Consider the following 24,837-nt stretch of genomic DNA (forward strand, 5'->3'; position numbering starts at 1 on the left):
ATGTTGGCTTATTATAAGCGACTTTGGGCCTCTCTGTAAAGTTGCTTGTAAAAATTGGTGGTTGCGGTTTTTGGGCTTTAACGTGCATTTGCTTATTTAGGCTTGCTTCCACATTTATTTATTTTTTCAACCAGTGGTTCTCAAATTTTTTCCTTAACTGTTTTGCGCAAGGGAGAATGTTATAGAATGTTATAGAATGTTTCAAATATTCCACATTTTATTTCAAGATTTTTTGAAAATAGCAGATCTTCAAGCTCACAACGCGCCACGATGCGACGCGTTGTGAGCTTGTAGATCGGAGATCTACAAATAGTAGATTTTCAAATAGGTTTAAATGTGACTTATTAAAGTCGCTTCTTTTGGGCTTGTTTTCCTAGAGCTGGTTGCTTATTTCTCTCACAAAATATGGCAACACTGTTGACAAGGTCGCCATACTTTGGCCCGAGGGGATTTCCCGTTTCATGACGTAAGGGGAATTCCACACCCTGAACGACCAGCCAGTCAAATCTACGAGTCAAGTGCGATGGTCGGAACTCGGAACTGACACAGTCAGTCAAGTCACACAAACTAAACGTCCATGGGATTCAACACATGGCTGAAATCGACGAACTACCGACTTTGACGCAAACATCATCACATTATGCTCATTGTTATTATTTCTTTCCCGGCAACTTTTTATTTTACAAACAAGGAAGCTAAGCGAACAGGAGTAATTCACGTGAACGACACGTTACCATAGGAGTGGTACAGTAACTAAAGAACGGGACGGCAGCCGGGGCAGCGTTAATGGTCCATCTGTCTTGTAAGCAATGAGAAACATGAGCGTTTACTGTAACGTCACCTCAGGTAAGTTTTCATCTTCAAGCTGTGTATGTTTATTATTTATGTGTGTAAATCCACAGAAAACTATCTCTTAAGCACGTGACTTACAGAATGGGCCGACACCCATTTGAGTCCTCATCACAGCATGACAGACACAATCATTTCTACTGTGATTCTTAGCTTTATAGCATTGTTTTTGTTTTATAGTTTGACGTTGGGAATTGTACTAGTACACATCACTTTACAACACGTCTTCATTTTTGCATTGATGCTATGCTTTCTTTCTCTGCTACAGCATTCGAAATGGGAGACCTAGGTGAGACGTTTATCTACCTGTCTTTCTAACCTCGTCACAGTAGCCTGCTAGTTTATACACTCACATTTGCAATGGATGTGGTCACATTTGTGTCAACTCACAGGGAGCATTTTGAATGTAAGTCTTATCCTTTGTCGAATGCTTTGCAGACATCATCCAAGAGGTGATCACAGAGGACAGAGTGTCTCAGAGACACTCTGGTCTCAGCCTCCCAGGACCTCCTCCCCCACCCACAGACCTCCTCTGCCCACCCCAGGACCAGAACCACAGAATCCTCTGCCCACCTCAGGACCAGAATCACAGAATACATGGGCAGACCACTTCACCTGCTTCCCAGCCAGTGCTGGTTGCCAGGGGAACAGCCTCCCGGGTAAGCATAGTCTTACAAACCAAGTTAGCCTATTATACTTTTGCGTCTTGACTCAATACATTTGTATTCTATGGCATTAATGTACAAGAACTGTGCATGGGTGTACTTTTTATTAACTACACACATGAGGATATCCCCTCTTACGTCCATCATTTTGATTAGCTTCACTCATAGGAATAGCTGGCTGCAAACTTTAAACCAACATCCACTATGCCACTTCTTACAGATAAACCTTACCTCAGTATAGCCAGTTAAAATTCAACTCATCACAAAGGAGGTTGCTGTGGAGGTGGGGCCCGTTGGGTCTGTGTGGATATTATTTGTTAGGTGTTGATGCTGTTTCTTAGAACCGGAATTTGTTATAAATGACAACAGTGAATTTGTCAGACAGACACACCCCCCCCCCCCCCTCCTATGTTGAGACCTTGTTTGAGGGAGGAGGCACAACATGGAGGAGGAACAAGATGACTTGGGAGAATGCTGTAATGTGATCCCTACTTTCGTTTTGCCCTCCTTTTCTTCTCGATAGCCAAGCCCTCTGAGGTGAAAGGTTAAATTCTTTGGAAGTCCGGCTCCCTCGATTGGTCGATTCACACTGAGTTAACTTCCTGTTTCCTGTTCTCTTTGGCACTATCCAGCTTTTGTTTAGGTTTTCGGACTAGCACACACATTCTCATAGACTCATTCACATAAACATATGCACATCACAGCACACACACATTGCTGCTACCACCACATAGTCTGAAACATGAGCTCTCACACCAGCGTCACACACAGCCCTCTCCAGCCTCATTTGACTGAATCGTGAACCAGTTTAAGATAACAGAGGGAGGCTACAGCTCTGGTGACACACTTCTTCCCCTTTTCGTTATTCCATTGTTTTCTTTTGTTTACCTTTCTTTTGGTGAGTCGATGATCATGTGTTTTCAAAGAGGCTGTTAACTAAATGTTTGTTAGGTCTAATGTTATATCTTAAAAAATGATTCTTGTGAAATTGTTTGTGCAACGTGGTGAATCAAAAGTATTTTGCCAAAATGGACAGAAAATGAGACGGTTATTGTGAAAGTAAAAGAAGGAGGGTGTGAGACAGTTGTGCTAACTGTAGCTTGGGAATGAAACGGAAGACATTCTGGTCTGTGGTTTAACAGCATTCACATAGTACTATCAGTGAGGTGGAGTCGAACGCACATGTTAAATTATATGTACAAGCATGGAAATACAACAGGCAACTGCTACAGTGCTGATATTTTGACTTTTGCTGACAATGTACGTTAATTATTATGTTATTAACCACTTAAACCCTCTAGACTTGGTATAAAAACTGGACCTAAGTTGGCTCTGTAATTGGACGACTTTTTTCCGTATATACCAAATCTCTCTGCCCCAAAATAGCCGATTTATAAGCTCACACCGCGTCGCAACGTGACCTGTTGTTTGCTTTTAGATTTAGATCGCCTATTTGTGGCTAATGTTCCCCACAAAATATGAATGCTGCGGTTCAAGTGGTTAACTATGACACGTGGCAGATCATTATTTAATGCTGTTGCCTTTCTTTGATTAATACTGAATCGCCTGCTGTCTAACCATTTCCCCCATGCAGAATAGTAATGAGTTAACAAGCGTGTATGTGTCGTTTCCCCACAGCCACCTTGTTCGTTCCCACAGCGGCCATCCTGCACTAAGGAAATGGCATCAGGTCATCCCAACCGAGGAACCTCTCATTTGGGTCCATCCCGACGAGGACGCAGCTCGGTGACATCCAAGAGCCCTGAAGCTCCCTCGTCTTGCGCCCAGAATGACACGGAGCTACTTGAGCGGATCTTGGAGAAGCCTGATCTGGTGATTGTAGAGCAGCCCAAGGAGAGAGGAATGAGATTCCGCTATGAATGTGAGGGTCGGTCCGCTGGTAGCATCCTGGGAGCATCCAGCACAGAGACTACAAAGACTCAACCTGCTATTGAGGTATCGTTCTGTCCTGCTGCATAGTTATACTTAGTTGCGCGTGGGTGTCGTGTACCGAAAATAGCCAATCTACAAGCTCACAACGCATTGCAGATAGGTGTGTCGTGAGCATGTAGATCTGCTATTTTCAGTGCGTGACACTGGCATGCAACCAAGTATAAATCAGGCATATGGATTCAGGGACTTGTGTGCATATTACAGCAAAGGTGTAGGTGATTCGCTTTGTCACGTTTCAATATTTACTCACCGGTTTGGGATGTCTGAGGCATGGAAGGGGTTTATCATCAGTCACAGATTAAAGGGGATTCCCCCCACATTTTATTTGATTTTTGTGTCACTGTACTTGAGCCTGCAGGTATGGATGGGTGGAGTTTGCAAATTGTGGGTTTACAAAGAAAGAAATTGAAATGAGAAAGTCCCCACAAATCCACTCTGAAGTGTGGTTAACATAAAGGGGGTGGTTTATAACAGACCCACAACACCACTGACTGCATATTCATAAACGCATCCAAAACATTCATAAGATTCAAAGTGGTTCACCTCATTCAATTATGATTAACTTATATTAACTTCTTCAGGGACAACTATTTAAAGGAGAAGGCTTGTATGATTTATTTTCTTTTTCTCTCATTGTCAACATAGCCTACAAAACAAAACCGAAAAATGCATGCACCTCTCCTCTCCTGCTATCGTCCACGTATCCAAGTTCCAGATCAGGACTCGACTCTATGTTAATGAACTTCATGAAGTGATGAGCGATTGTTTTCGCTGTCTCCCTTTCAGAATGTAAACAATGCACATGCTCGGAGACAGATCGAAAAAGCGTCACTTCACTTCCGTGTTCATTGCAATGATAAATCATGCTGACCAAAGCAACAGTACAGCTTTGTTGGACAACAATGGAGTTCTATGACTTTGATTGATGGAATACTTTATTAACATGTTTGAAAACAGTTTGGAAATACAGTAATAAAAAATTACTAAACTCCACACCGCACAGACAGTTCACACCTATCAACCGACTTCAATCAACTTACAGTCTTTAGTAGTCTGGACAACAAAGTTTAGTGTGTAGGAGTTTGGGGCTTTTTCCAAGCTACATTGACAATGAGAATCAAATTAAATTATGCCGACTATAACAAGTTTGTTGGTGATAATGATTGTCTACTTTTTTCTTTCTGCCTCAGTTTAGTTTTTGACATCCTGGAGTTTGTGCTCTCTTCACACAAATTCCTGTCTCATTCTTTCCATGTCACCTTTTCAGATTCAGGGCCCCATTGAGCACATAAAGAAGGTTACAGTCACAGTATCCTTGGTGACCAAAGACATTCCGTACCGGCCTCACCCCCACTGCCTTGTGGGTAAAGACTGTCCTGAAGGTGCTGGAATTTGCCTGGTCAGTTTTAAACCCCCTGAAAGACGTCACAGGTACAGTACACATCCATTTCTTCTTCTTCATTATATTAATAGTAATATTATTATGTTATATATGAATTGCCTATTGTTTGTGTAACTTCACGTAAATCTTTTTGCAGCTTTGGTAATTTGGGTATTCAGTGTGTGAGGAGGAAGGAATTGGATGCTTCCCTTGAGAAAAGAAGAGGCCAAAATATTGACCCATTCAAAAGTGAGATGAATCTTCACGCACACACACACACGCATACAGTATCAACTCACTTTTATTTACTTACACATATTGACATCCATCCATTTTATAAGAGGTGAATCATATGTCTTATTGTGAAATGTATTATAACAGACATGTATTGATTATGGTGTCCCCTTTGTGTCTCAGCCGGCCATTCTAAGAGCATTGAAGACATGGACATGAATGTGGTGCGTCTGTGTTTCCAGTGTGAGCTTGAGTGGGAAGATGGAAGGAAGGATTCGCTGAGCCCTGTGGTGTCCAACCCCATTTATGACAAGAGTAAGTGCATTGCCACACACACACACACACACACACACACACACACACACACACACACACACACACACACACCCCCCCACACACACACACACACACACACACACACACACACACACACACACACACACACACACACACACACACACACACACACACCATCGCCACCAGGAAACACTAACCCCATTCTCCTCGTGAGACGTGAGTCGTAAGGAGCGAGGACCCGTTTCAACCTGACTCCTGTCTCACGTCATCTTTTAAAAGATTTCTTAATCTAAAACAACAACAAAAAAATCCTCAGTGCTAATATAATTCTGATAACGTTAAAATGGACCCAAATGGAATCTCTAATGCCTATGTAAGTATGTTTCCTTCCTGAACAACACAGCAGATGTTCACTTCACTGCACTGTACTACACTTTGGCTTGCAGTTGCATTATTGCACATGGCCTAAATGCAATCATAATATTAGACCTGCTGCCATTCTGAATGGAAAATAAAAATTGTCCTTTTGGTTTTGCCGCGAGCATGCGTTCCCATACTACGGTCAGTTTGGTCACACACTGCTGCTGCTACTACTGTAGTGCCCAATACCAATGTTGTAGCCTAGCACGCAGATTAGTCGTTGGTAGGGTAGCTACTGAAAAGCAATAGCCAGATGCACAACCCAACCTTGTCTGGTCTCTCCACAAGGAGTTATTTTCTCCTCTTTGTTGTCTGTGTGTTCATGAATAATTACAACTGAACATAGACGGATAGCTACAACGACAAAATACTGCTGAAAAATGAGTTATTTATGTTTTTGCGTTTCAGAAGCCATGGTCCGTTTTTCTTTTCCACCATCACCTCTATTGATAGCCTATGCATTCTATTATCCTACCCAGGGCAGGTATAACAGCCATCCCTCGCGATATCGTGCATGATGATATCGATGAAGGTAAATTTTCGATATATCATGCATGTTTTTTTCTGTTACAGAGGCTACTACTACATCTCAGTTGAAGATCACTTGTCTGAACCTCTATAAAGGTCCCTGTACTGGCAAGACGGAGATCTACATGTTATGTGACAAAGTCCAGAAGGGTAAGGAAGACACATGTGTACACCTGCACACACGCAGACACACAGAGTGAAACACCAAGCCCTCTCATCACACAGCAAACAACAACAACAAAGAAATATAGACACAAAGTGCTACAGTTTGATTACGGTAAATAAAGCAACACATGGAAGGGTAAATATTAAAATGTATTTGTTTGAGGTTTGATAATGATAATAAACTTCACTTTCAAAACATTATTACAACGTCTAGTTTAGAAATACAATAAATAATACATAATTAAACTATACCTATGTTCCACATACAAGAAAAGGAGTACAATAAAAACACAGAATTGGAATTTAAAATTGTAATCATGTGGATCCCAAGATCCACATTATTACAATTTTAAATTCAAACAGTGTGGTTCCAATGTGGTTCTCAGACTTCATATGGGTAGCTAGTGACGTCTTTGTGCACAGTGTCAGCCCGATCCGGCCGCCATTGATTGAAAAAAACTGTGTGTAGACTGGAGGTACTGTATATTGTAGGTATACACCTACACAGAGATACACATATCAATAACTGTATAGTCATACTTTAAACAAGATGGGTCTAATAACAGCATGGCTTCATTCGGATCATGTAGCCAGTTGTCTGTGACGTATGACTCCATATGGGCAATGTTTCAGCTCGATTTGACCGTCACTTCCTCTTATAGACTTGCTTGGCTCTGAAAGTCGAGGCTAGCTAGTTATGGTAAACAGTAGGGCTGGGCGATATGACTTCAAATCAATATCATGATTATTTCAAACTTTTACCTCAATTACGACGATTAATGAACGATTATTTTATACGCTATATTTTTGACACTTTTGAATGCTTCAGTGAATATAGACTAATACTAGTGTACGGTAAATGGCCGTTGACTTATTGTTTACACCACTGGGTGTTTGATTTTAAAATTAAACTACGTTTAGAAGAGAGGCTACCCCAGCCAGCTCTACACATGCACACACACGCACACCACACATCATGCACACTCACGTGCAAATGTTTGACGAAAACCTTCGCTAGGCAAATTATGAGTTACATATTCATATATTCATATATATAAGTCTGGTATATGTTCACATTAACAATTGATAGAAGTTTGTAATTTGTGAAGAGAGAGAGCAGATGAGTCGCATCTTTTAGCAAAGCTAATCATTCTGGTTAAGAAAATCTCAGAGATAGTGGCATGTACTATAAATGGGAGGCCTGCTTGCATTTCAACGGCTTTTTGGTTTAATCTCTATCATGGGGGTAGTCAAAAGTCCTTTTGTCAGTTGTACATGAAAGGACATGTTTGAAACGCTTCATAAGTTTCGTCAGGTTTCGCCCCATCAGAGTGTATGAAAGTGAAAGTGCTGAAATGCAGAAATGTTAAGCAGAACCGAGCAGCATGACAGCAACACTTATTGTTAGAGCTTTGCACTTGAGATCAGAATGCAGATAGCATTTAGTGATCACGGTAAAAAAAATGATTCCTCTGTTGGCAGGAGCAATACTACAGCTCTTCCCACCCATATTATTTTTTTAATCATTATATTTGATGTCAAGTTGTGTGTTGTCCACCTGAACCCACAGATGACATTGAGATCATCTTCAAGCGAGGTACATGGGAGGCGAAGGGGGAGTTTGCTCAGACAGATGTGCACAGGCAGATCGCCATTGTGTTCAAGAGCCCACCCTACCAGGAACAGGACGTCACTGAGGAGGTTCAAGTCAACGTTGTCCTGCGTCGTCTCTCAGACCGCATGGACAGCGAAGCAATCAGCTTTACGTACCTGCCACACAACCCAGGTCAGTCCTGAGGAGAATAGTTCTTAGGGCCAAGACAACTCATTTCACTACACTGCATTAGTGTAGTGCTCCCTAACCCTAAGTAGGAAGTGCTTTATGATAATCCATAGAGAAAGATGTTCAGTGCTTCAGTGCTCTTGCATCACGAACAAGGCACAAAAATTTAGAGCTACTAGAGCCCGACTGATGTAGACCCAGATTTATGGGTCTGATGCTGATCCTGAGTACTAGCACACCGATTATTGATGTTTTGCCCAATATTTCTTCAAATAATTCAACATTTTCTAATCAATTTGAAGTTAAACTTCAATATATGAGAATATTGAACCTTAAATATACTAATAAGCAAACAAGTAAACAGCATTCAAACAGACAAGAACAGGATAAATAAAATCAAGTTTTTTTTTTGGTTTTGTTTATTATACTTCTATACTATATTATACTAAAATCGGGAAACATCCGCTGAGTAATTAGTTTAGTTTAGTTTATTTTGATCCACATCAACAATTTCACAAAACATACCCCACTATAAGCCAATGGTTCATGTTGATTGATCAAAAAGGCATAGGCTGAAGCTCAAAGCTTATTTATGCCTATCCTTCCTTCATGTTGTTTTAACTTAGATACATCATTTATAAAGTTCATATTATATGAACACTCAAAGTATTACTTATTTACATTCAAGATGTTACATTGAAAGTTAATTGCCAGTGCCATCTCCCGATATCGTCAAAAAAAGTAAAATAAATGTTCGATTTATGGGCCAAATTGATCTATCGGTCATACTCTACACAAATGTAATATGCTACTTGGAATCTATTAATAATTTTTAATATTGACCCCATTTCAGATCCGTATGAGGTCAAGCGAAAGAGTAAGATAAAGACGGACATCAGTTTGAAAGAGAGACCTTGTGTGGCAGGTAAGGCATCATTCCCTTTCTTTCCCTAGTAATCCCTCACAAATTAATCCATGTTTGTTGCAAAACATGGGGTTTCATTTGGACGCCATGAGGTAAGTACCTTTGAATGCCTCAGACTTTATTAAAACGTTAAATGATCATAAAACAATCTAATTCAAAAAGCTTGCAGACAGTTGAAATATCTCTAAAAATTTAGATGACTTGTATGGAGTTTAGATATAAGAAAATGTTTTGATCTTCAATAGATAAACAAAATAATAAGCGTTTCACGATTTCTCCAGTGAACTTTAGGTTTCACTGTAGCTTAGAGGACGCTTATAAATCTATAGTGTTATGTAAAAAAAAAAAAACATCAGGGATGCTTAGAGACTTAAATAAAAATATATCTGGCATCTCTTACATCAATGCCTTCTTCTCCCATAGCTCAAAGTCCTGCCACAGTAGAGCCGTCCACCTCCCAGCTCTTCCACTTCCCTGTGACTGAGCAGCCCATGCTCATACCAGAGGAGAGGCTACCCCCTGCTTCTGCTGTGGTGGACAACAACTACAGTGCACTTGACAATATACTCTCCAACCAGACCTTTGATGGAAATAATGAGCTAAACCTCATCAATCAGCTGCTGGAGATGCCCGCACTTCAGGCCATGCTGTCCGATCCATATTTGACCACGTCGATGTTCCACGGCTTTGACCAGGCGCCTGATGCCAGCGCCAACTTCGCTAACTTTAATCCAAACCTCGGGCCATACCCGCAGGACTTCTCCCAGTATAATGACTTAACGTTTAGCCACCTGGTCAGTGAGAGCCAGGCACAGACTGAGAACCTCCCACAGGATAGCCCATCCAACATGCTTCAAGTGAAGCTCGAAGAGGACCAATGAGAAAAGGATGAATTATATAATACGGTGGATAACAGACGCGTGTCAATGAATCCTTTTACTTCATGGACTTAAAACGACGAGCTTGCATGATGGAGTGTGGTTGTCAGACACTTGGTCTTGTTTGTCTACTATCTCGTGAACACCATCTATCTATTTTTCTTCAAAGGCCTTGCTGGTCAAGGTTTCGGGGTCCATTGGCAAGTTAGCATTGTAAAATGTCTGCCCTTCCAGTCCCCTGTCTCTCTCTCTCTCTCAATCTCTTTGTCTCTCTCTCTTTCTAGGCCTGTGAGTGAACATATCATCATGCTACTAGCATTAGCCTAAACCTAAAGCATAAAAGCCATTTGAGGTTAGCATTCAACGATGGCATGTAGCTGGCTCATTGAGAAGCCATGGACACTGAAAAGGGAACCCTTGAACTTCTCTATTTAAACTGGCAATAGAATCCTTCTCTGTGCACTGCTGCGCCTAGTAGGCTATAGTAGGCTAAGTCTCATTGGTGAGAGTAGAATGGAATGTATGCATGCATAGATACGCATAGATTGTATTTTGTACATGTTCAATTGTCTGGGAAAAGGACCGATTGACTTTCCTTTGGAGGAAGTCAATTAAAAGTGAAGAAACAGATCCATGTTTAACAAACATCAAAAGCCTAAAAAGTTGTATTTTCATTTGTTCTTATCCGTAATACACGGTTCTTGCCTGTTACAGTATCTCTATTTGTTGATATGACTGCCATATCTTTGACTTGTTTGATATTTAATCCATCCATTCACAATCAACCCTCATATTCTTCTCATTCTTTGCGCTGTCTATTCCCTGTTTGCTATTTTTTTCTTTCTTCCTTTAGAAGTAGAAGTAAAAGTATCAACAATTGGTAAAGATACCTCAAAATTGTACAGTACTTGCTTGAGTGAATGTATTTAGTTACTTTCCACCACTGAATTGGTGTTTCTGAAAAACGTTGTACTATAATTCAACCTGCTTAAATTAGCAATAAAACAACCTATCAACTACTTGTGCATGATCTTACATTAGAACTATTTAATAGTCATTCAAATAAATGCATCTCCAAAGCGCTAAAAAAAATCCTGAATTGTTAAGGTGGTGTAACCGCAATTCAAGGAGCCATTTTGTACATTGTGCAAGAAGACACTGATTGTGTCCGAAACCACATACTATCGCACTACATACTACACAGTATGCTATTTTCAGCCTACTATTTAGCATCTACTAAGCACAGCAGTTGGGTTTCACTTTGGACATAATGAAAAGTAATTTGGCATACTAAATAGTATGTTAGTGTGCAATTTCGGACAGGGCCTGCTGTGTCTGAAATCACATAGTAACATACTATTTAGTATGCCAACTTACTTTTTAGTATGTCCAAAGCAGGCCTGGAATTACCGTACTTGGCCTTTGAGGCCATGAGGGCCAAATGCCAGGGAAGGAAGGTCATCAAATAAAACCTCCATCGTTTTTATTTCCATGAGAGAAAAGGAAAAAAGAAGGGTATGACAAAACATAAAAGAACTCAAACTAGTAAAACAGACACACACTGCCTAACACTAACTCACACTGACACAGGAATGTCAAACTGACAAAGTCCAAAGGTTGTGGTGCAGAAACTAATAGTTTTTAATGTGGCTATTTTTAGCTTCCTGTATGTCATTCCATCCTACACACATTCCTATGTTATCACTCATGATAAGCTGACAAGGTACTTCGTATCAAGATAATCTTAGATGTCATGCTTCAATAATCTTTAACATTTGTACCCGCATCACATTTGAAATGCAGGTTATATAAACTCTTTTGTACATGTATCATGGAAAAATCTCAGACTTTTACTAATTAAGGTCCCATAACCATTATTTTTCTGCCATTGGTGTAGTTTGGAAAACTATATCAGCAAGAGGGTCAAGGTTTCCAATTGATAAACTTAATAGAAAATTTACCATTGAAAATACGATGAAAACATTATATGCAGTGGTCATTTTATATGCATAAGTTGCAGAATTTGCTCTGGATACACTCACTGTACTGTAATCAGTGGTGTTTGGGCTCTCCCTTATTTGAACAAAGAGAAAGTGGCTATTGCAACACAGCTTTTTTCAAGCTGGGCAATGTTTATACATGTTTACAGTTATATTACATTTGTAATACATTATTATACATAATAATGTATAATACAGACATGTTGATATCTTTCACAGCTCAATGGTGAAAGATACAAACGTTATTTCAATATTTAAATTTAACTTCTTTTGAACTGTGCTGGCTTTGTCTGTCAATGTTGGTCATCACTGAATAAATAGATACCAAAAAGCCACTGGGAAACTCCACACTGGGCAGGCTGCCAAACATCTTTATCTATCATACTGTACATAGACTGATAGCCATTGTTTCCTGTAAAGAGATAACGCCAAAACCAGCTGCTACTGTAGTTCTTGACTAGACATGTCTACCTTTTCAGTTAAAGTCCGCACACTGCGGGTCATGCTCCAAAGCTTAAAATGTTTAAGCTTTGGAGCATGACCCAGTGTGCAGACTTTATTCTTTTTGGATCCTGACCACAGCCCAGCACCTGGTTTTTAGTAAGTTAATGTGTGTGCTTTATTGTTTGTTTCTACACCTTTTCAGTTAAAACACATCCCCTGGCACAGATATTAAAGTTGAATGTTATCAGATAATAATAATTACAGAAAGTGTTATAGCAACAGCTCAGCAATATTTGCATAGTTCATTTGTTTAAGTTAGCATATCAAATATTTACAATTGGACAGGTATAGTTGTAGTAGTATAGTGTAATTGTCTCCGCCAGGCCAGACGGACAAAGGCCGGAGACGGTCATGATCTGTCTCTCTGTTATCTGCCTCTCTGCCTGTTTCTGTATCTTTCCACTCTGGCCACTGCCACAGTCCCATTTACACACCTTTCACCAAGCACCATAAATGACAGGGGAGAAACATAGGAAGCACCATACAAGACAGCGAAGCACCATAGGGAGCACCATAGAAGACACCAGGATACTGACAATGGAATACTGTCACCAGGATACAGACACCCAGAATACTCACACCAGGATACTGACACCATGACTATGATACTGACACCAGGACCATAATACTGACTCTAGGATACTGAGCAGGATACTGACACCAAGATATTGATATCAGGATACTGACACATAGCATCACAAATAATCAAATATTAGGCTTGTCTGACCATTTACAGTATGGGTTGAATTCAGTATGGGTTATGCGGTAATTTAGTTATCACAAAAGTAAACTATCTTTAATGCATAAGGACATTTCCACGAGGCTTCATTCACTAGTTCAGGCAAGGTGATATGAAATCTGTCTCAAGATATGCCCTACTCTCATTTGTGGATTAATTTGTTCTGAGGGAGTCAGAGTAGAAGTGACATCTCACATTGTGTTTTTATTCATTTATTCCACAGTATAAACCTGTGTAAATGTTTAAAATGTGTCAATTTGATAATAAAATGACATAACATATGCATTATATATATTTAAAATACAATATATACAAGATCTGAAAGTATCTTGATACAAGTTAAAATAAAATCCGTCCCAGCCAAATGCAAATTACAAAATATAAAAAATAAGTATTTTAAAAAAATCTGTCTATATACTGTATATATAATTCTATGGAGCTAAGTATTTAATTGTCACAAACATCTCCCATGCCTCTGGGGTGCAGGAGGCACCTGACAAGATTTCCACCATGTTGCAGTTTTCTTTTTTTACCTTTCACAATAAGCTACCAGGCCTGGCGGAGACCTGTGCTTCGAGGAGCACATTTTTCTAGTTCCAAATCATCCATCCATCCATCTTCAACCGCTTATCCGGAGTCGGGTTGCGGGGGCAACAGTTCCAGTAGAGAGCTCCAGCCTTCCCTCTCCTGAGCAACATTTGCCACTTCCTCCAGGGGGATCCCGAGGCGTTCCCAGGCCAGTGTGGAGATGTAATCCCCCCCATCTGGTCCTTGGTCTGCCCCGGGGTCTCTTCCCAGTGGGATATGCAGCGAGGACCTCCCTAGGGAGACGCTCGGGAGGCATCCGTACTAGATGCCCGAACCAGCTGGCTCCTTTCCAAGTGAAGGAGCAGCGACTCTATGCCGAGTCTCTCTCGGGTGACTGAACTTCTCACCCTATCTCTAAGGGAGATGCCAGCCACCCGTCTGAGAAAACTAATTTTGTCCGCTTGAATCCGCAACCTTATTCTTTCGGTCATGACCCACACTTCATAGGTGAGAGTAGGAACAAAGATTGCTCGGTAGACCGAGAGCTTTGTCTTCTCGCTCAGCTCTCTTTTCGTCACCACAGTGCGGTACAGCGACTGCAATACCGCTCCTGCTGCTCCGATTCTCCAGCCAGTTCCAAATCAATTAACCTCATATCCATGGACAGAATCAATGTTAAAAGGTGGATTATTAAAGGAGTGGTTCACCCCAAAAATTACTTAGTTTTTTATCACACCTCATGAAGCCTTGAATTCATGCCAATTTTTTTGTTTTTGTTGCATTCCTAAGCCAATGATTTGATGACTGGCGGAGTCTCCTACAAGAGACTTTAGCATCTTTCGGCCGGTCATCAAATTATTGGCTTAGGAATGTGACAAAAACTAAAAAATCTCCATGAATTCAAGTCTTCATGGGGTGTGTAATTGATTGAAAATAAATATTATTTTGGGTGAACTACTCCCTTAATATTGTCGGTGCACCCACGGGAGCCCCGGGATTCCCCAAAACACCAAAACTGTACAACCACAGGCTGAGATGAGAAGTGTTAAAGTGAAAGTAACAGCTACATTAGAATGATTTGTCTTTTTTCATTGGCCTGAATGCCATATAAGGCTGTTCGCTATATTGCTCAACTCGGTTATTTGAGTTTGGGTTTTTTACACACTACATGTCAGTATCACAGAATCATGCTATTGTACTGTATACCCCCCCCCCCTTCCCCGTTCGTGTTTGTTGTTTATAGTTAGCCAGTGTGTATGTAGCCTACTGTATGTGTCTCAGGACCAACCTCGCTTCGTTGTGACAATAAAGTTGATTCTGATTCTGGTGTTCACATGCAACTCCCTGGTTACTTTGTATTTGTATGATATCTGTTTGAAAATGAAAAAGGAATGCCATCATATAATTGGGTTAGGGTTCCTTCTCATTATTTGTGTGGATTTCCCATGGTGGTGGTGGTGGTGGCCTGTTTACGTACAAAACGCAATGACGTACTGAAAGACAAATTCCCCAAGCAGAAACCAAAGAGAGTACGAGGTGGTGCAACTGTCTCTTCAAAATGAACTATCCATAGCTGAATGAGGAGAGGCCGCCTTAGAAACAGAAGGTCCCAGGTTTGAGCCCCTGCTCAAGTCTGACCACTTGGGCAGCAATCAGCTGGGGTGAAGCTGAAAACAAAAAGGTCTAAATGATTAGCCTACTAGTGTAACACTTATAATAATATGCTAAACTATTCTATGTTTTAAAATAGGGGTGGCCATAGCTGAGTGGTTAGTGAGCCCGCCTAGGGAGCCAGAGGCCCTGGTTGCCCCAGGTACGATTCCAGGCCACGCCAGCATATGTGTCGATGAAATGAAATTTGTCCCTGAGCAAGACTCTTAACCCCTAATTGCTCACAGGCCCTCATTGGAAACAAGCCCGCAAGGACTTTCATGAACATCCTGTTAAAAGGAATTATCTTTAAAATGTCATATTGTACTATACGCCAACAATGTCATAAAAAAAAATATTGTAGGATTGAAGGAGGCATATTAAAGGTCCGTCTTTGTCAATTAGTAGGAGGGATTGAAAATACTTGTTCACACTGTAAAGGAACAAGTCCTGATCATTGTGTTAAGAAATATGCAAGATGTTCACAAGACTGTTAGTTCAAACCCCACCAACAGTGTCACTATGGTCATTGAAAAAGTCTCACTATACTATGTAATTAAACAAGAAATGACAAGTCATATACACGAATCCACGGAGCGCTGCCCTGTAGGTGACCATTGCTGCGGTGTCAGACTCAGTCAGCTGCTGCTGCGGTGTCAGTCAGCTGGAGTCACTTTTTACTAACACACACACACACACACACACAAACTTTACAAAGATGTACAGAAAATTGGGACGAATCACCTAACTTCTGCTAACTTCAACAGTCGGACAGAACCGCAGCAGATGACTGACACCGCAGAAATGGTGGCGCCACCTACAGGGAGATGAAACACCTAAAGTGTTGAGAAAGTGACGAGAACGAGTAGTTGATCAGTCTCTTCCTAGACCAGGCTGCACCAGGTAAAAATATATATACTATACAGTACATGTCCTAAAATAAACAAATAATGGGAGGAATAATATTCTGTGGTGAACACCCCCACCTGCTGGGCAAAGAAAGTGTACTGTTATGGTACTGGTTATTTAAAAAAAGGACATGTAATGCTCATTCTATTACATTACCTTGTAAAATACATCAACAAAGGTCCTTCCATCTCAAACTTAATCATTTAGAATTCGTACTGAAAAACAGATCTATGTATCACTGTGAGAGGGTTTAAGAAATAAGAATATGTTTATTCCTTAGACACACAGGCATTACAACATAGTCATTTAGGGAATATTTACAAAACGAAGATAGTTCCACATTGAAATGGGTTGCAAAAATATGAAACAACTGAACCAAAATAAATAAATGCGTCCAGTCCAATGTCAATTTCATCTCTCTCACTACAGAACGGAACATAACGCCTTCAGTCAGATGGTCAACACAGAGGGGCTAAACACATTAATTTCTCTCTGAACGTTGGCCAATGTGTTCTGTCTGTATGGTCCTTGCAGTTATTTCTTCTCTATCAGCTGGGGCTCAGAGAGCTTCTGGATGGCTAGCTCTTTCACCAGGCCGTCCACTAAGCCCTTAAACAAAGGCTCCGGCTCCTGAGAGACAACATCCATAACAAAACCAAGTTAAGAAAAACAAGCTAGAACACAGCAAAGTAAACTGAGAACATACATGGATGCAGGTTTACAAATAAAGTGTTTCTGAACCGAAAAACATTCATGCAATATATAAATGAACTGCGCATCATGAATTGGACATGTACTGAATGTATGCATGTAGTCAAGTGTGTGTGTATAAGGATTTCTTCAAATGTAAATATGTGTATTGCTATTTGGATTCTGGGATGGGTGCACACTGTTTATATTTATTTTTACTTTATGCAAAGCCAGCCAATTGATGATGAGTCGAGTTGACTGTTGTGACCTCACTTTCCCTATTGGGGTTAGCCTATCAGTGTGTAGATGGTGACCTGAATATAAAAAACGTATGTGTGTATGCCCATTCCCATGTACAGTATACAGATGAAGATCTGAATAGATCGAAACATTGACGAGGCAATAAAAATACAGCAGAGCTTTTCAGCATCACCAGTGTGCAGACTCTATTCTCTTTTAAGGATTTCTTTACCATGTGCTCCAGCTGTCTCTGTTTCTCCACAGCCTCATCCAGACTCAGACCGAACCATTCTGCTTCCTCCTCTGGGACCTCAAACTCCTGCTCAGAACAATGAGCATTGGCAGGGAGAAAAGATATGACATGATCTGAGATTCCTCTTCCTCATACACATTTTGTTGTCATATATTACAGAACAGAACATTACGTAAAACTGCTAAATGTTAATTTATATTCCATTGCACGATGGTGTCACTTGCAGACAAGAACTTTTCAAGCTAATAAAGTGATGCTTAAATCTGTCAGTAGTACTCAGTACCTAAAAGATTTAAGAATTAGCAATGACTTAACCACATGAACCCTAGCGTCTTTATTCGTGAACATTAGGTGGAAATAGCAGATCTACAAGTTCACAAAAGGTATGCAACTGGCTACTTTCCAGTATAGAGATTTTATGTAATATAGAGGGGGGAAAGGAGGAGGCCTACAATAGTCCCCTGTGGTAGTCCAGTTAAAGTGGTTCAGTTCAAATCAAACTTTCCTACTGTACCTGATACTTGCTGTAGACCTTGCCTTTCTTGACAGGGTCATCGGGGTACAGCTCTGTGTCTTTGCGAGCCAGGCGCAGCAGCATCGCCCGCCTCAGGTCCATCCCCAGCTTTGAGTTTATGTCTTCCTTTTGTGTCTAATGAAGAACGGACATGAGAGAGGGAACATGGGTGCTTTGGAAAGTACTATTATAAACTATCCTTGCAGGGGTTTGTGGCGCTTTGAGACACAGTATCAGGAAGTGCAACAGTTACAAACGAATAGATTTAATCGATTATAACAAATAATTGATTTTAATCAAATAATCGGTTTGAAAAACTACTAAAATAGCCGATCTAAGCTCAGAACACTTCACAATGTGATGCGTTGTGAGCACATAGATCGGCCATGTTTACACGACACCGTTGTCCGACAAAGTAAATCAAACTAAATAATTTAGTTGATATTTTAGATTTTTTCAAGTTGATTATATATATATAATAATATAATAATAATAATAACAATGGATTTGATTTATAATGCACTTTAAAATTTTAAATTGCAGCCCTACACAGTACAAGTGAAAGCTGTCTCTTACTTTCAGGATGTAGAAATCAAATCCATAGGCTGCGTCGATTAGGTCCAGGGTTCGTCCCGTGACTGTGATGGTGAACGTATGGTCGAGGATCTCACTGTACAGCTCTCTTCTAAACAACTTAGGTTTCCACGTCTTCCGGAGACGGGTAGACATCTGTGAAGAGATGCCAGTTCATTTATATCTAGTAGCTACCGATGTGTTCTATTGTCAATGACGACAGTCTTTAATAAAGCTTTAGTGCAAATAAAGATGTGTTGAGGAGCTTTTAAACATTTCTGTGGCACTTTATAAATTAGAACAAATACTTTTCAAACAGGCTTACCTTTATATAGATAGATATAGATTATATTTTTTACACAGACAGACAGACAGACAGACAGACACACACACAATATATATATATATATATATATATATATATATATATATATATATATATAAATAAATATAAACCATTCATGTAACACTTTGTAAGTAAGAGCTTTTACTATTATTAATATTTTTGTTTTCCCAAAGAATTTTGGTATCATGTCAGCTGCTTTTACTAGTGACAGAAAACAATCTCCAAGAGTTTTAGTATTCAATGGTGCAGTAAAGCGGCTATTAACCACTTAAACCCCATATGGTTGACCGGAGTCCCTCAGGGGTTTATGCAAGGATATTTTCTCTTTTCTGTTATTGTGGGGAAAGCTTTCGCTGAAAATAGCTGATCGACAAGCTCACAACGAGTTGCAATGAAACGTGTGAGTTTGTCGATCAGCTATTTTCTGCAAAAGCTTTCCCCACAATATGGATGATGGGGTTTAAGTGGTTAATATATTGTATTATGTCAGTTAAAAATGGCTGAACTAAAAAATTGGTTCTTTAACACCACACACGTGGGGAATATCAGGAAAGTTACAAATACCAAGTTAGACAAGAATCAAAAGTTTAAGGAGAGAAAAGTCCTTTGTCTAGCTACTCACTTTGTCATTGTTGGCATATCTCCACCCTGCTACCCATCCTTCTCCTCCCCAGAGTCCATCATGGGTCTCTGGGGGGTAGTAGATGGGGATGGGGACATCCTGTACTCGCTTCTTCTTCCCTGTCACCGGATGAGGGATGTGCGTGATACCCAGGGGCTTCCAGTGGACTGGGGTGCGCTCTTTCTTCTCCAAAGACTGGAGGTAATGTTGAGGAAGACGAGCATAGATGCCCTCTGTCATTTTAAGAGCCCCCCAGATCTTTGGAGGATATTTATGAAGAGGCATGGTAGATGGTTCCAAGCAAAGTATAGATCTACATGGAAGAGAAATCGTGAGAGTAAATAAAAAGTAAATGGGTAATATCACACACAGATGGCCACTCGGTTCTAATTTAATTGTAATCTATTTATATTAAAATTCGGCTATTTATGCCATTGTTAAACTGCTTTGATGTTTTTTTATTTCTGCTTTATTGTTGATTTGTGTTGCTTTTTCTGTAAAGCACTTTTGCTTTATTTTATTTTCTGTACTTCTCCCTGTAAAGCACTTTGAGCTGCATTTATGTCATGAAAGATGCTATATAAATAAAGATTATTATTATTATTATTATGATTTACAGTTAAAGCTTTCACCACAATAACAAAACAAAAAAGACACTAGTATTGAGCCCTGAGGGACTCCGGTTACCCATATGGGGTTTAAAGGAGGAGTTCACCCAAAAAATGACTTATTTTCTATCAATTGCACACCCTATGAAGCCTTGAATCCATGGATTCTTTTTTGTTTTTGTGGCATTCCTAAGCTAATAATTTGATTCCTGTCTCCTACCGGCTAATGTATCCGGTAGGAGACACAAAGTAGATTATTTGTGTCTCCTACCGGAAATACACACGGTCATCAAATTATTGTCTTAGGAATGCCACAAAAACAAAAATAAATCCATGAAATCAAGGCTACATGGGGTGTGTAATTGATAGAAAATAAGTAATTTTTGGGGTGAACTCCTCCTTTAAGTGGTTAAGAAATGTAAAGTATACATGATTAGAACATGATTGAACATTTGACAATTAGAATTAAGGTCTAATATTTCTACTTTCTACTCTAATATTTCTACAAAACCTGTACATCCAATCATTTTGGGCATAAACAAGTTAAAGGGTAAAATGAAATCTGATAATGATGTACCGTGCATGTTCACATCATGTATACTTACATTACTTTTACCATTTTACTTTTTTCTTTTTTTATTTTCTTTACATTTTGGACAAAACAGCAAATCGAGGTGACCACTCTTCCAACCAAGTAGTGCCCACTACTTATCTGAGTGAGTGTCAGAGTGACACGTGATAGATTGGATAACATAACATACAGATATGTGTTTAATGCACACGTTTCGGTTAGTGCAATTCATTGCCCCCTTTAATCAACAAATAACTCTAAAACAGCATATTGTATAAGTAGCCAGGGGGTAATAACCCAATTGGAAGCTAGTTTACACATTTTTGACTTTATTATATATGTATGAATAATATAAAAGTGTATCTTACCAATAATATGGGGTTTAGGAAAGTATAAACTGTATTATTGTCCCACGATAGCTCATAACCAAGGACACCATACACACATCACTTCACTACACACTGCACACTCCGCTTCCGCAGTGTGTCTGTCTGCAGGAGAATGATTGGATAAGAGAAACAGTGTGTCTGTCTGCAGGAGAATGATTGGACAACAGAAAGGAAGTTCTTATGGCTGATTGGCTGACATTGACGTCTGACCCGGTTCCAGTTGAAAGAATGGTGACGCAAGGTTGCTCAAAATCATGGTGTAATAATATATATATATATTAAAGGTACACTTTATAGGTATTTTGACTTTACTGGAGTATTTCCAATTTTCAATACTTTTGCTTCTAGGCCTACTCCACTTCATCTCAGAGGCAATATTGTACTTTTTACTCCACTACAATTATTTGAAAACTTGAGTTACTAGTTACTTTGTAGATTTGGATTCTTATTACAAAACGTATACTTCTTCTTCTTTAAACCTATAGATCTACAAGCTCACAATGCGTCGCATATTTTCTAAAGATTTTTATTTTTCAAAACGTACCAAGGAGTACACCCAAAGTCCTGTTACTACACAGAACGCTGTGTCTAACTATATCAGTTTGGCAAATTCGGCAGTCTTGCTTCAAACATCGTATATATTGCGAGCTCGGACACACTAATGTTATGTATTAAATATTTGTCTATTAGACATGCTGACATTGTAGAATCGATACTTCGCCCGAAAGGTGGAATTGAACCACTCTGCCGCTAAGCAGCTACAGGTTTGAAGCCTGCACCCCGGACCACCGAGGCTCATCCGGGCATTTGTATAACGTGCGGCTGGGATATATATAGCTTGGCTACTGCCAATGATTTTCAGTCATGGTTTAAAAAAAACATAACTTTACTAATATACCACGGGAATGTGACAGAAAATAAATATTTAGGACAAAAAAAGCCCCACAAGTACATATTTTCCTCAAATAAAAACAAAATTCTCCTAAAGACACCCGGAAGTCCAAACTATGCAAAATAGCCGATTGCTATTGGCTATTTGAGAACAAAGAGGTGGGGTTTGTTTGTCCAGAGTCAAATCCAATCCTGAAGAAGTGTGCCTGCTGTATGTGTGGTTGAACAATAATGATAACAATACAATATTTCTTATCAGATCTACATTATCATTATAGCAAATAAGTAAGTAAAATGGACAGACTTAGATAAATTTGTACCAAAAAAAAGCCTAATCTTTTAACAATGGAATTTGATGGCATAGTTGTTGAGTATTATCATTGTTTTTTGATTGAAGCTTCAAATCATAATTCTTTCTCAGTTTCACCAGCTGATGGCAGTCAAGTCCCGTTTTTGGCATGGGTACTTTATGTCAATCCTAGTTAGTATAGTGGTCAGTATCCCCGCCTGTCACGCGGGAGACCGGGGTTCAATTCCCCGACTGGGAGGACATGTTTTATTTTGTTTGTGTTATGTTACACTGTATTTTTTTATTCCTTTAGGTACCTTTAGTACTATTCCTTAGTAGAAAGTGTCTACTTTGTTAGGCTTTGAAAGGTACTTCGTCAAAGAGTCTTTAGGTAGACTGTGGTTTTGCTGTGGTCTGACACAGGGCCAGGGTTGAAGTCAACTGACTGCTACAATCTGCGGTGCATTGAAGAATGTTGTGTTCTTGGCTCTTGGTCTTGGTGGCCTGACATGATTGATTGATTGATTGAATACTTTATGAACAGGCACAGCGAAGTACCGTTCAATACAAGGTCTGTTAAGAGGATTTTAAACCCAAGAAAGCACTATGGCTTGTTTCCATTGGGGTCCTTTGTACTCAATTCATCGAAATCTTACTAAGACATTAAAGTAGTTTTTTTTAATGTTGTCTTTGTCTGTATATAGTCGTGTATATCAACACTGAATATATGGATGGATAGGCCTACTATGCAGACTATCAACAATGAATATACTGTAAGAATCAATGTCTAATCTAGTGAATATGAATGAATACTGTCAACATAACATTTTATTGGATGATAAACTGTTTTATTTGTGTATATCATTTAAAAGATACTCATTACAAAGATAATCCAAGAAAATAAAACTGTACAGTCTGATTATTAATGTATGAGAAAATGCCATACATAATTGAAATAACATCCTTAACGTGGTTTCCTTGATACCTGATTCTTGTGATTTGTCAAAAGTCTATACATCTGGCCACTGCTTACAAGACAAAGAATGCATGGTGTTCAAAGCACTGTTCAACCTCAAATTAAAGTTCCCATTCCAAAATGAAAATAAACTCTCAAGAGGAAAATAAACAAATTATATTTCTATTCTTTTGAGGCCATGCCTTTCCTTGAGGCAGGTGATAATAACTTAGATTTTTCTTTGAGTGATTTGTGTCAAATGAAGAATGAATCTATGAATCTAATCTTGGAATGAAACTTTTCACTTTGAGAATAACATTGAAAAGAAAACCTGAGAATCTTTCCGTTTACAGATTTTGGCACAGAAATGCATATTCACAGGCACGTATACTCGTGCACAAGCACACTTAACCATGCTCAGAAACGTGTGTCAAACACTAAATGCAAAATTAATACCAATGAATGACCAGAGGTGGACTTTGGCTCTATGACAACAACAGCTGTCACGAAAGTACACAGCAGAGTGTTACAATACTACAAAAAACAAACAAAAAACACAAAAAGATATCACTCAACTGTCCTCAGCCAAGGCACAACACATGACAACTACATGGTACAATAGCAAGCAATCTACATTAACCACTGAATGAACCCTAGCATCCCTATTCTGGGCATATCATAAAGGGTGAACATTCGGCAAAATAAATAAATCGATTAACATTTGGGCAACATTCAGCAAAAATAGCAGATCTACAAGCTCACAGCTTGTGACCTTATTGAGCAGCTATTTTTGCTATTTGACGTACAACAAAGTATAGCCTATAGTTTTTAAATGGTTACAATTATTATAGAGGACACAGTTGAGGCCCAATGAGATTCATATGTAAATTCATATTATTTATTGTATCACCGAGATATGCTGTCCTACAAAGCCAAAGTGCAGTAACAATGTTTTTAGACACACCAACTTATTTATTTGTCTCAAAGGACAAATCAGCCTTTATGATTTTTCGAGATAAACAATTACACTTAAAAGTATTTTCTTTAAACAGTTTAATTCTTTGCGTAGTTACGGCACTTTGACTTTGTAGGGCAGTATGGGTAAATACATTGCACACAAAATACTGTTTCCAGTCATTTCTAATACTTTTCTCTGTATACAGTAATTTGAAAGAATGGCAGTGCAACAGATTCACATAAAAACAACACCAACTGATGTCCCATTGAGGCTGAGTGAGACTGTAACAATGACTCAGTAAAAGCAGAGAGGTATATAGGTAAAGTAACATTAACATTCTCCTTATATAAAATGTGTGATAAGAAAACAAATATTCGGCATTTAATAATGGCAGACAATACAGACATTATCTAGAGGTCAGTTTTACTGTAAGTAACTGAGGCAGTTATTCAAAACTTCAAAACCATAAAGCATCTAGAAGGGAAATATGCTCAGCTCACATGTGTTCACAATAATGGTCAAAAGCTCAT

General features: G+C 39.3%; 2 protein-coding genes across 3 annotated transcripts; one reads left to right on the forward strand and one right to left on the reverse strand.

The window, feature by feature from the left end:
• The first annotated feature begins 492 nt into the window (after nucleotides 1–492).
• On the forward strand, nucleotides 493–10,963 carry relb (v-rel avian reticuloendotheliosis viral oncogene homolog B). 2 transcript variants are annotated; one of them, XM_080429057.1, is made up of 11 exons: nucleotides 493–846; nucleotides 1,118–1,138; nucleotides 1,288–1,508; nucleotides 3,153–3,470; nucleotides 4,735–4,898; nucleotides 5,006–5,097; nucleotides 5,266–5,397; nucleotides 6,373–6,477; nucleotides 8,063–8,278; nucleotides 9,129–9,200; nucleotides 9,624–10,963. In XM_080429057.1, exons 1-11 carry the CDS (start codon nucleotides 810–812, stop codon nucleotides 10,079–10,081), a joined length of 1,836 nt encoding a protein of 611 aa, XP_080285183.1. In that variant the 5' UTR covers nucleotides 493–809; the 3' UTR covers nucleotides 10,082–10,963. The 2 variants fall into 2 exon arrangements, with proteins under 2 accessions (XP_080285183.1, XP_080285184.1); XM_080429058.1 differs by lacking the exons at nucleotides 493–846; nucleotides 1,118–1,138; nucleotides 1,288–1,508 and adding an exon at nucleotides 2,166–2,412.
• A 5,689-nt stretch (nucleotides 10,964–16,652) lies between these two features.
• Nucleotides 16,653–21,307, reverse strand: mrpl28 (mitochondrial ribosomal protein L28). Its single transcript, XM_080429070.1, has 6 exons — nucleotides 21,194–21,307; nucleotides 19,647–19,959; nucleotides 18,682–18,834; nucleotides 18,106–18,240; nucleotides 17,571–17,657; nucleotides 16,653–17,038 (listed from the first exon to the last, which is right to left on the reverse strand). Exons 2-6 carry the CDS (start codon nucleotides 19,929–19,931, stop codon nucleotides 16,943–16,945), a joined length of 756 nt encoding a protein of 251 aa, XP_080285196.1. The 5' UTR covers nucleotides 19,932–19,959; nucleotides 21,194–21,307; the 3' UTR covers nucleotides 16,653–16,942.
• Nucleotides 21,308–24,837: the final 3,530 nt, after the last annotated feature.

Source organism: Gymnoscopelus braueri, assembly GCF_963280865.1.
Source record: "Gymnoscopelus braueri genome assembly, chromosome: 5".
In the NCBI taxonomy this organism is placed as follows: domain Eukaryota; kingdom Metazoa; phylum Chordata; class Actinopteri; order Myctophiformes; family Myctophidae; genus Gymnoscopelus; species Gymnoscopelus braueri.